At 39.7% G+C, this 13,004-nt stretch overlaps 1 protein-coding gene across 3 annotated transcripts in view; it reads right to left on the reverse strand.

Moving 5' to 3' along the window:
- LOC146311573 (myosin heavy chain, skeletal muscle) overlaps nt 1–13,004 on the reverse strand; it is an 81,727-nt gene that overhangs the window by 34,843 nt on the left and 33,880 nt on the right. For all 3 annotated transcript variants that reach the window (XM_084740665.1, XM_084740663.1, XM_084740664.1), the window contains exons 4-6: nt 11,410–11,496; nt 9,865–10,010; nt 5,533–5,623 (exon numbers count right to left, since the gene is read on the reverse strand). In XM_084740665.1, coding sequence (XP_084596791.1) covers nt 5,533–5,623; nt 9,865–10,010; nt 11,410–11,496 — 324 coding nt within the window. The remainder of the gene's footprint in view (nt 1–5,532; nt 5,624–9,864; nt 10,011–11,409; nt 11,497–13,004) is intronic.

Raw genomic sequence — 13,004 nt, forward strand, 5'->3', positions numbered from 1 at the left:
ACATATTCATGAGACCTTTACGTCAAAACCAGACGTGAGTGGGCGACAGAGGGGATGAGCCGCGCGGTCAGCTGGGCAGCCCGTCCACCTGCGTCTTCATCAGTGGGAGGAGCAGAACACGCCGGCACACAGAGACACACATATAATGGCCTCATTGTGAGATAGGGAGAATGCCAAAGCTACAGTAAAATGTGAAAACATGCCCACCCTCAAAGACACACGGATCGTCTTTCACTCCTCCAATCAGAGACAAAGAGGCTCTTTATTTTCCACCTCTTACAAACCTCTGGATGAAACATCAGGCTCCCAGAGGCAAAGCGCCACCTGAGCTTTGAAATCGCTGTCCTCGAATGTCTCTCAGCAGCATCCCATTCGCTCCACCGAGGGGACACAGACACAGACAAAACACACTATCTGCAACATGCACCGGTGACACAGATAAAAGCTCTCAGACTTGCTTGATTCTATCTGGATGACACAGTGAGATTCACAAGAAAAGCCTCAGTGTAAACTCCACTGTCTTTTCAGGGCTCCGTACAGACTAAACATTAGCGTAAATAGCGCACTAAAACCAATATAATCCAAACAAATAATCCTGCCCAATCTTAATTATACAATAATTATGTGCAGTAATTCCTGTCAGAAGTGTAATCCTGAAGATGGTGTTTTAAGTGGGATCATCTTTGGTGGTCATTGCCGTGGTGATTTCCACTGAACACACCAAAACTGACTTGTTTATAATCCGTGTGGTCACTACTGCGATGACTTTTTCCTTCGTTTTGTTGTGATTTGAGGTTCGGTGAGGTGGCACTCTTTTGTTCCACTGTGGTTTCAGTCAGTATACCAGTCAGTCACTGAATCTGTCAAGCTTTCGGTTTTCTCCACATGCTGAGGCATTTGTAATTGGGGCTCAACTGACAGTGATACTCAGTAGAAAAGTTTTTTTTTTTGTTTTTACCATTCCAAAACCCCAAAACACATGAGTAAAAGTGTCTAAAGAATAGTGCTCCTACTCTAATGTAAGCAGCTTACTCTAACATGCATTGCTAACTAAATTAGCTTATCACCTCCAGTGACCTAGCATTTCTTCCAAGCAAGGCCCTTTTTCCAGTACAAAAGAAAACCACTAACACCCACTAACATCTGGCTTTTGTAGTCAATGGGAAAGGGTACAATCAGCATTAAGTCACAGATGTTGGCTCCGATTGGCAATGATGGAAACACAACACCCCAGTGGACACGATAATTTTTGCCCCATTTCTATCGGTAACTTCTGCAAATGTTTTGCTTTTTATGCACATGTGCTTCTTGACTTGGTTTGACTTCGTCACTCCATCAGAGTGGAGTTTGCACCTGCACAAAGGTGTGTATTTAAGTGAAGACTACTCATCTTAAGTCAAGCGTCTGAAAAGTATATCTAAAAGTTTTTATTATGAAGCAGCAAAATCAGTAAATGTTTTCATCAGCAGTAACTGAAAGCGAACATGAAAAAAACTGTAAAATAAAGCAGACACCTGAAAGTACAAACAGCGACACAACGGAGAAACTGATGCTAAGACCACAGAGATTCAGTTAGTAGTTACAAAAGTACTGAAAAAGTGAACACAGAGAAACTTTTAAAATTGGCTTTCTCCCTGCTCTCCTGCACTGATGTAAGTTGAGTCTCAGCTTTCCAGCTCACATCAGGAAAAAACAGAAAGGCAAACGTATCTGTGGCCAATCTTTGTGGGAAAAAACGGTGTAAATGCACACAATGTCAAGAACTGAACTGTTGAACTGATTGAATGGTTTGTTCCCATGATTTTATTCCATTAACTTTGGCAGGGAAACTAAATTGATGTCTGGGCTGGACACCTTTCGTGTGGCAGATTTTTACGTTGAAACACAGGTGGAACTAACATTGTTAATGATGGCAACAGTCCAATCAGATGTCTCACTGACAGCTCCCTGGTATCCCGAACCTCTGGCATGATTCAGTGGAACATCTCATAATGCAGCTGTGTTTTTCCTGCTGTGGCAAGTCAAAATGTGAAAGCGATCTCTAACAGCCAGAATAGGTTATACCCTGCTCAATTTACTGTCTTTCTACACCTGTTATCAACATATAAAGGAGATGCAATACAATCTGTTGTGGACAAATATTACTGAGAGTTGAGCAACATGGTATGAATGAAGTTTAGGGTTCCAGGATTAAATAAATCATGACGCCTACTGCCATATAAAAGTTTTAACCTTGGACTTTATGTCAACGACTGATGTAATCAGACATAAATTAATAACGAGGTAACAGACAGCACAACTGTCAGTATGATCACATATTACACTTCAGTCCTGTGAATATTCCCCTGGTCTCACATTCACTTTGCTCTCATACATGGTTTACAGTTTGTGATCACTCTGGTCAAAATACACCAACATCAGAACTGTGACATTTTTCAGGGCAGTCTCCAGAGAAATTTAATTTCAGGTTTGTAGTTTGTGTTTAATCCGCTATAATAACTGTGGATTTGCAGTAGCTGCGACCATGTAAGCACATGTATCCATTCATCAAGTACAAGTACAGATACCTTCATCTTATGACTTTTACGTTGTTACGACTTGTTACATTTTTCATGCCATTGTCATCATGTTATATATTATTACACCTTTTACGCTCTTTTTGTCTTGTTATGTCTGTCATGCTCATATGTAATATACACTGATGGAAGGTGGCATGCAATGATGCAGAACAAAAATAATCAATAATTCCCTTCAAATCCATTAATACTAAAGAAACAAGCCTGTTTTTAAAAAATAAGGAGTAGAAAGTACATATATTTATGTGGGGAGTAAATGTAAAAAGTAAAAGTTGTAACAAATACTCAAGTAAAGTACAGTTAATGTGTGTTATTTAGTGTGCACCTTTTTGTTGTAGGACACTCCCAACATCTCCTTTTTGCCAGTTGTTTGGTTCAACATGCAAAAACAGCTAAATGAAGGTGAATATAAAGCAGCTGTGGACAGCTGCACATAATCAATTGAATGAAAATAATTGTTAGTCGTCTCTCTACTTGAAATCCAGGCGAACAGCTGCAAGGATCATATTGTTAATGTCTCAAATTAACCTCAAATCACATTTGGAAGTTTAATTCACCCACAAATTATACAATACACAAATTGGTGGTAGTCACTGTAGGGACCTTTTGTTCTGATTAACCTGCCATAAGAACCTTTATCACATTTGTCCAGTAGGGGGAAAAGCTGAGCTTTTTGTATTGTACAAGTGTAACAAATAAATATTTAAAGGGGACTCTCCTCTCTGTCTTCTGCGGCCCTGAGTACATAATGAATGACACTACTGAACTGGAAATGTTGTTGGATGTTTTTGGAAATAATCTCGGCATCTGTTGCTTCAGTTTTGATCTTCCTCTTTTAAAAAAACTTAAGTCTCTTCACTTAGTGCTGACACCAACTCTAACACACTAAAGGAAACAGACATTCAAAGATGTTCAGTCAGAACAACTGTGAAAGCAGAGAGAAAAGCTGCTGAGAGTTCCTGGTCACCCTATCAGAGGAGAGGCAGGAGATGGTTATCAGTTTGGATGTAGGCGGCGTGTTTTAACCACCTCCTGACAGGCGTGGAGCTGTGAAGTGACTGCTCCAATCATGGAGTAGAGCCCAGCAGCTCTGCTGAAAGGCAGGAATGCATCTCTTCTGTAAGCTACAGCGGAGCTCCCTGCATGTCTTTTTAGGAAACCAATCCCCTACCAATCAACACCTCGGGTTGTCACTCCAATCAAATATCATGCAAGAAGACTGCTAATATTAAGTGTGTCTTTTCCTGGTCATCTTCCATGCAGCTGTTGTGTCCAATATATCCTCAAAAAGTAACCATAAGTGCTCCTGAGCTCCTGGTGATTTGCATTGATTAATCTTGAAAGCCAGCTGCAGGCTGAGCAAGATTTCATCAAGGTATCCGTATTGGATGTGACGTGTGTAATTGCAAAACTCTTTGAAAACGTTCACCACATCGTTCAAATTAGAGGCTGCAGATGGAAGGCACATACCAGTCCTGATGCCTGGGAGATGAGTATCAACCAAAAAGGGAAGGACTTTGTGCATTCTACAGTTTCAACTAAGTAGTGTGTGTGTGTGTGTGTGTGTGTGTGTGTGTGTGTGTGTGTGTCAAAGCCTGATATATCTTCCTACTCTTTACCATGGAGCTCCAAACTATTAACAACACATCACTGAGACACACTGTTGCGATACGATATGTATCACGATACAGGGGCTTTTCAATATATTGCGATATATTGTGATACTGTAAGCAAGGTGATATATTAAATAAATAATTTTTTTAGAGACCTGCCATAGTATAAATAACACACCATCATATGCATAAAATCTGTGTGTATTTTCTTACACACCTACTACACACTGTAGTTTAATTTGACTTAGGGCAGAGATTTACTTGCTTTTAACTATGTGTTCACATACGCATGCGTCCATTTGGAAAGTCAGTGGTGCACGTCCTCATTAACTAACACTACGGTTCTGCAAGATGAAAATACACACATGACTGATAGGGGCAGTGTAGGGGCAGAATGCAGTGACGGGGTCAGGGGTCAGGAGATGCGTCACCAGTGGAAAGTTTTGAGGACAGGCTCACTGAACAAGTCCGCAACTACCCACATCTTTACGACATATCGTTGCTGCTACACAGCGACAAACATGTCTGATACAATAGCTGGTAACAGATAAGTCGACATGGAAACACGTCAAAATAAATGGAAACAGTCTTGAGACCACTATGTACGTGCACGGCAGAAGATGATGGAAAAACGGAAGTCCTTTTCTTCTTTCTTTTGTTTTTAATGGGTGGTTTATGGTCTGAGTTTTCTGTTGTGCCCTCTTGTGGTGTCGTGAAGAGTTCAATTTACGACACGGCCAGTTGCCTACGTGAACATATGGTCAAACTGCAAGTATATCCCCGACCTTAATCTCACACACATGATCCAAATGTATATTAATCTGCTGCTGAAAAGAGTCCCCAACAAATGCACTTATTCCTCCAGTTTGAGTGACAACTGTTAAAACTACACTGCCTAACCGAGCCTTTTTAAAAACTTAGATGAAATTAAATAATGCCTTTTTATACCTCTGAAAGAAAAAAAATTCAATTTCTTCATTATAATTCCACCCATGTTTTCTTTCTATACAACAAAATACTTGAACCAGCTAAAACCAAACCAAACCAACAAACCCATCAATCAGTTTTCAACATGTAGCAAAACAGAACATCAGGTCCATTTTTGTTCACATGCTTAACATGTAACAACCAATCCTTAAGCAATGATGATGAAAGACAGTCAGTCTCAGAAAGACTGACTGACATGATGTGCATTGTCTACAGAAATGTGACCCATGTATGATTCAACTTTTTTCCCACGGTCGAGTGTTAAAAAAGCAAACAGAATATCGCAATAAATCGTAATATTCAATTGCAATAGTTGACTGTATTATATCTGCTGTACACAGATGAAAGGTTCTGACCTGCAGCTCCTTGCTCTTCCTCTGCAGTCCAATGCTGACGGCCTCCTCTGCTTCCAGTTTGGCGCAGGTGCTGCTGATCTCCTGGTCCTTCCTGCAGACAGAAACAGATACTGCGTTAATTTAACCATTATTCAGTCAAACTGAAACTTTGCAATAAAGAGCGACAGTGGGCTGTGACATACTTATAGAAATGGAGTTACATCCACATAACTCATATTTTGCATTACCTAATTTAAACCTGCAGCAAATAATCAATATATTTTTTTTAACTTTAGAATTTTGTTTGTAGAGTTCAAAAGATTTTGCTTCTTTGTGTAAAACTACCCAGGTGCACTTCTTCATCTACAAATAAGACATATTTTGTTTCTGAGTTTTTATAATCGTGAGCCTTTTTGGTGAGGTTCCTTAGAACAGAACAGTGTTCTGAGAGGTTTTGTTCTCCCTGGAACAAGTTGCCTTTGATTTTAAAGGGATAGTTCACCTAAAAATTTGGTCATTATCTATTCAACCTCATGCCGATTGAGAGTCGGGTTTATTTTGTTAGTCCACAAAACACTGCTGGAGCTTCACAGGAAAGCAGTGTTGCAGAATCTTCCAAACAATGGAAGTGAATGGTGACCAGTTTTCAAACAGAAAAAGCAACTGGAAAGAAGCCATAAAATGCCTCCATACTGCTCATCTGGCATAATCCACATCTCCTAAAGTCAGTTCAGATAGTGTGCATGTGCCCATGAAGGTGGCTCTAAGCTAAGGATCAACAGTGAAGATTCAGGCTAAAAAAATGGTGTAAATAACTTTTTTTTTTGAGTCAACTTGACATGTTGGGGCCTTAGGAGACTTGTATTACACCAGCTGAGCAGTATGGAGGCATTTTATGTTTTAATTTGGTTGTTTTTTAACATTTCCATTGCATGGAAGTTTTCCTGTGAAACTCCAGCAGTGTTTTCTGGACTACAAAATGAAACCCAACCCTCAATCAGCATGAGGGTTACTAGATAATAACTGAATTCTCATGTTTGGGTGAACTATCCTGCAATAATGAAGTATACATAAAATGGCAACTTCCTTTTGCAATTTCCACTTACTTCTGCAATTTCATTGCAAAAAAAAAAAAAAAAAATGCCTAAAAGTATTCATCACAATTTCTCAGAAAAGCTGCTGCAAAATCAGGCATTTTGGGCCGTATCAATCCCAAAAACAGTCGTGAAATCCTGGAGGGACTTTCATAAATCATGGTCCTTGTTGTGCACTCAGGGCAATGCTAATCAAACTGATGCTGGTTTATTCATTTTAAGAACAGTGTTTATCTGTTTTTGCAACATGTTCTTTGATCAAAACATCATGCCAATAAAGTTTCATAGAGTATAGAGCTGAGTCAGACTGAGTGACAGATTTTATGTCCTCTCTGTTTGGAAAACACAGCACCTTAGCAACAAGGTGAGTCACAGCGAAGAAGGATCACACAGTTATAAATGCCAAACAGAACAAGTTTTAACTTCATATTGCTCAGTGATCTGTGTGTTCACTATGTATGTATGCATTTAATTTAAGTGTGTGTGTGTGTGTGTGTGTGCGCACGCTGACAGTCTGTTCTTGTCTTCAGGTAACTGTTGCTGCGAGGTAAAGTGCAGTGAATGATTTCATTTGCTCTCATATTACTGAGGGCAGATAGCTACATGTTGGGGTGTTAGTGAGTCCCTGGAGGGGGACGTGGAGATGACTGGACTGTGGAACAGGTATGTTACAAATTACATCCTCACAGCCTCCGGGCTCTTCAGCCCCAGGACAGGAGCATCAGATCAGACTGTCAGGAACTTTCTGAAATCCTGAAAGTTTGTGTCTTTTCCGGGGTTAATAGATTTGATCACAGCAGCTCTCATTTCATTGATAGACAGCTGGGGATATGACCTGTTGTCACACATACTGAGTTGGATTATTTCTGATATAAATGTTTATAAAGTAATTTGAAAATGTCCATGTATATTTTGGTGTTTTTCTCTTATGATCACTGTCTCAAGGGTATGGTTTACTCATTTTCAGAATTACAGAATATTCACCATGATGATATGAACTACAAAAAAAGATGTGGCTCAGTAAACTGTACTCAGCTCATGTTTACAAAAGCACTCTGTTATCAGTTAATAGGAACGAATATCAAAGAGAATCGGGAGGAAAACAAGGTCCACAGCCATGCCAGCAGCTCTGTGAGGCTGTGCGAGGGCACAGCCACGCTTTGAGCTAAAGGCTAACATATTCACGGTACAATAACAATGCTAACATGCTGATGTTTAGCAGATGTTACAAGTAAAAGCCCCAAATGTTACTTAAAAAAGGATTAGCATCAAAATGTATGAAAAGCAACAGAGGCAAAAGTACTCATTATACACAATGGCTCATGTTAGAATGATATATCACTGGATTACAGTTAATCAATGATGCATTTATGTGTAAGCATCACTTATTTTGGTAAAAATGGAACTAATTTCAGCTTGTGATGGCCAAGGCCACACAAATGGACAGTTGAGGGTAAAACCATGCACACTCACCTCACTTCTTTGTTCAATGCACAGGTTAGTTTAATTTGCAGTCAACCACACCCCAAACAATTCAGGTCCACACTACAGTTTATTTGAGTTATAATTTCTTCATTTTCCTTTAGCTTTACACTGTTTAAATGGAGTGCACACATTTTCACACTGTAAGGTTAGATTTAGTAATTTTCTGTTGTATTAATCATTTTTCTTTGTCTTTTTTTGAGTTACCATGCTGGTGGGGGTGGTTTCCTCCTGGACAGGCAAAAGGTGTGGCACAGGGGTGGAACTTGTTAAATCCTGTGGCCAGCTCATCAGGCCGTACCATCTGCAGCCGTGTCAGAGGGGGTTTTTGGGTTTAGTTTGTTTTTTCTGTGTATTAGTTTTCATAGATACCATTTTGTTTTCCCCTTTTGTGTTAGTTGGTTTGGCCAAGCCGGTATATGTGTTCCCTCATTTGTTAGGTCAGTTTGTTCAGTTAACACAGTTTTGTTGCTGTCATTTTTTGAGTATAGTTATATTTTGTTGACCTCTTTTATAGGCCTAGTTATTAAGTTCTTGATTTATATTGTTTGGCATTATTCTTTGGGTAAATAAAAACCCTCTTTTCAACAAATTCCTGTTCTCCTCTTTGCCTCACTGCTTGGTCCCTGACACAGCTATTTTATATACTGCTGGTTAGCTAGCTGCTTTTATACCCGTAAGTTCAAACAAATGTTCATGTTTTTGTTACATGTACACTCGATCCAGTTTGATTTTACATTGTAGTTATGCAAGCTCACTGAAGAACTTCACATGACATGCCTTTGCTCTGTCATCATCACCTACATCAGCTGCATCTCCCTATGCTTGCAACTGATTGGTTTGTAGAAGAATGAGGGTCTGACGTTGGTATGCTGTCAGTCAGGGCAAGTCAGTTCCTCTCTCTCATCCTCTTCAAAAACAAGAAAAGTGTCTGAATTTTTAAGTTTTTTGTCAACTGACTCTGTAAAGTCGTCCGACCAACTATCAGTTAAAGATTTGGGGCCCTGTCTAAAGTGCACAGATCAAAGCGTTAGGGTTTGAATTTATTCAAAGTGTGTCCAAAACCACCTTAGAACCTGTCTGAAAAAGGGCAGGCACTTTCATAAAACACTTAGCAGGTGATTGGATAAACCACCTGTCTATCAGGTCTGACTGGTCTGTGCATCGGGGCTAACTTCAGTGGATTCTGGCGTGATCTCACGAGGTGAGAAAAGTTAACTTTATTCCAGATCATCTTGAGAGAAATTTCACGATGATCTATCAAATAGTTTTTGTGATATGTCACAAATAAACAAAGACCATGTTAACCTAATGGTGGCACGATATGAAAAAAGGATCAAAGGATCACCGAAATCATTAGGCCATCTGGGAACCATCGATGTCTGTACAAAAGTATGTGCCAATCCTTGAAGTAGATGTTGAGATATTTCACTGAATAAGCATAAAACTTAGATGACAAGTCAGGAGATCAGCAAAGTCATTAAGATTCATTCTCTGGGAACCAAAGTGGTGGACCAAACAGCTGACAAGACAATATTACCATCCCTAGAACCAAAAACAGATTTAACATTGACCAACACCAGAATTTAATTTTGGCTTCAGGGAGAGTTTTTTGCTGTGTTGGCCATAATGACGTGTTGTTCTTCTTTTGTGCTGCAACGTGTTATGATGACACATACTCTCTCTCTCTCTCTCTCTCTTTCACTGTGTGTGTGTGTGTGTGTGTGTGTGTGTGTGTGTGTGTGTGTGTGTGTGTGTCTGTGTGTGTGTCTTTGACCTCTTGAGGAGGTCTTCCAGTCCACTCCTGTTCTTCTCCATCTCTCCCAGACTCTCCTGTGTGGACCTGCTGTCACCCTCCAGCTTCCTCCTGCTCTTCTCCAGCTCGCTGCGCTGACGGTGCTCCTGCTCCAGACGGTACTCCAACTGGACGGAGAAGACAAGATGTAAAACACAATGATCACAGTGTAATACAGCTGTAAAATGTACAATTGAAAAGAGGGTTCAAATATGTTTTTGAAGGCTGAAGCTGGTACCAATAATTTATAGCTATAATTGCCAATGGCTTAATATTCTGAGCCTGTAATCAATATGTTTTATATTGACCATTTATTACTTTTGACAATTTTTATACATAAAATTACATGTATTCAGTGTTTCCCCAGATTTGCCAAGGCCTATTGGCTAACAGAGTTACAATTAAGTGAACTAACCTTAAGTTTCCATTTCTCATATTACTGTCAAATGGTCGGTTCATGACCTTAATATTACAACAGTATTGAATGTGTGCAGCATGTGTGCTTCTGTTAGATCAATGTTCTGGACTTTTACTTTAATCAAACATCAGATATGGTCCAGGCAGTATAGTTTAAATCAATTGATCAATCAGTCAGTTGCCATTTATTATAAAATGTATACCATAAACACTACATTATCTTACTTGTTACTGTTTTTCACATTTTTTCCTTGTCTTAAGATAAGCTGTATTGCAATTTAAATGCTGCACAATGGAGTATACATAAAGTTAAATTATATATAAACCCTGCACTAAATCCCAGACAGACAAAGTTAGCAAACAGCTAACCAACAAAGCTAAACCAACAGTGCATTACCTGCTCAGCAACCAAACAGCAGACAGAGAAAGTTAGCAGCTAGCTGGTGAACACATATTTTTCTTGGGAGATGGAAGAGAGTAAAACAGAGCTAAAAGCAGAGTGAATATGAACGTACATTTAGACTGTGGCGGGTTGTAACAAGCAACAGCTTGCTAACACGTTAGCTTGATCATGACAGTGTTGTGCTAACGTCCTGTTTCCGCTGCCTCAAACTGGACAAAAAAATCAGTTATTTCAGGTTTTAGTTAAAGTGTGAGACAGTACTCCTTGTGCACATTATGCTCACTATATTACACTAAGCTAAGCAAATAAATAACGGTGAGCCCTTTAATCTACAGAAGGCACAGCTCCTCTTCCAGGAAGGCTGCCATGTTGCACCGCCATGTTTAGCCCAGAATGGACAAACAAAACAATGGCTTTAGATAGGGCCTTTCACAATTTTTGCAGGTTTCACAGCCAACATGTGTTCTTTTACATGCTAGGAAGAGGAGGGTGAGGCGAAGTGTATGCAATCTCCAAGCTCACCATTAGATACTGTTAAATCCTACACATTAGTCCTTTAAATTGAGCTGAGAATAGAATCATTATTGTGCAAATGTCAAATTTTAAGCTATCCAATACTTTACCTAAACTGACTTACATATTATATTAAGCGTAAAAATATAAAAAGACGTATTATAGTTTGAACAATGCACCAAATATGAACTTACATCCTCAGCTTGCATCTGTAGTTTGGTTTTCTCTTTGGTCAGCAGGTTCACCTTCTCCTCTTCGCTCTGCAGGTCCTCTATGGCCTGCTGTTGGGGTGAAACAAGAGGTTTTTTTCAAACCTGGGCTGCACATGTGTCCCTCAATCACTGATCCACCACAGCATTGCCTCACATCCATCTGCCTGCCACATTGGCGCTTGGAAAGATAGGAGTTGTTTGGTTGCAAAGTAAAAGTCAAAAGTCATCTGCATGTTTGATCTGACGGATCAGAGATTTTGGAACACCCAACTCAGTGACTCTGTGCCTAAACTCACTGAAACAGCTCTGAGCTTGTGTGTTTTTTTTTCCAGAAGCTTCTCTTTGTACTCCAGAGTAAATCAATAGCCGAAGACACGTTCAACAAACAGGGGGAAGATAATGAAGCCTGATGCTGAATTGTTCCCACAGATTACACAATGATGCAGGCTGCTACTGTTGGTCAAAGCATCTGGGAGGAATTAGCGCGCAGGGCCTCTTATGGCCGACACAGAGCATGATGAGGCTGTAAGGGGTTAACATTTCTTTAGATTTCAAAGCATCTGCTCTGCTTTTCAAAGTGGAGAGCGCTGTGTGTCGGATGGGGAGCACATTTATCACGAGTGCCACTTTTGGCAAGTCCCCAGGCCATATGGTTCTATTTTCCTGAACGTATGTTTCATTCTCAGTCAAGCGGCGAGTGAGGTATCCCTCTGCACGCTGATAAATGGGACAAGGCTATCGATTACACTAATAAACAATCACAAATATAGCCAAACAGCATGACATGCTGTCTAAGTATTGGTGTAGTTTACATAGTTTGCTCTGAGCGTGACATAAATCTGAATTACAGCTGACTTTGTGGTATATATTACAGTTGTACATTCCTTTGTGGTTCACATGACAGTAGAAGATTGTCAAAGTTCATTACTGAAACAGTGAAAAAGGAGATTACTCAGTAGCAGCCTCCAGAACTTTCAACATCTGACCGTCTTCATCGGTGGATACAGTTTGCTCAGTTGTCATGGATATCTCAGCCTGAGAACCAGACAAATCTGCTGAGGTCATGCTTTTATTTTCAGAAAGAATTCCACCAGCCTTAGATTCGGTCAGGCTGATCGTAACCATTTATTTAATATGGGGTAGGTTCTGTACGATCAGTGACAGATTTGAAAAGTTGACGTCACAGGTTTCACTGCTCTGATTGGTTGTAAGTCTGTCCACTTGCATCCAGTCAGCTGGTCCATTCAGCTAATGCTTCAGATCAAACTATCAAACTTTGTTTTAACCTACATTAGTAATACTTTCAAGAAAAAGACCTACACGTTTCTGCTATCATAAACCACTTAAAGCTTTCCAATAGAGAAAACAAGTCATGACGAATAAAACCAAATGTTACAACTGAACTGCATGTAAGTCTCAATTGTAATTGTGCTTTAGTGGACTAAAAACATCATTAAACAAAGTTTTCATTGCAAATCAACAATATTTGAGTCAAAGATCTACATTGAGATGATGTATAAAATACAATGATTTTGTGAAAACTTAGTGGATATACCAGTTGACACTTGTGTGTCCTT

The sequence above is a fragment of the Lutjanus erythropterus genome, chromosome 17, assembly GCF_056507025.1.
Source record: "Lutjanus erythropterus isolate fLutEry1 chromosome 17, fLutEry1.hap2, whole genome shotgun sequence".
Taxonomy (NCBI): Eukaryota; Metazoa; Chordata; class Actinopteri; order Lutjaniformes; family Lutjanidae; genus Lutjanus; species Lutjanus erythropterus.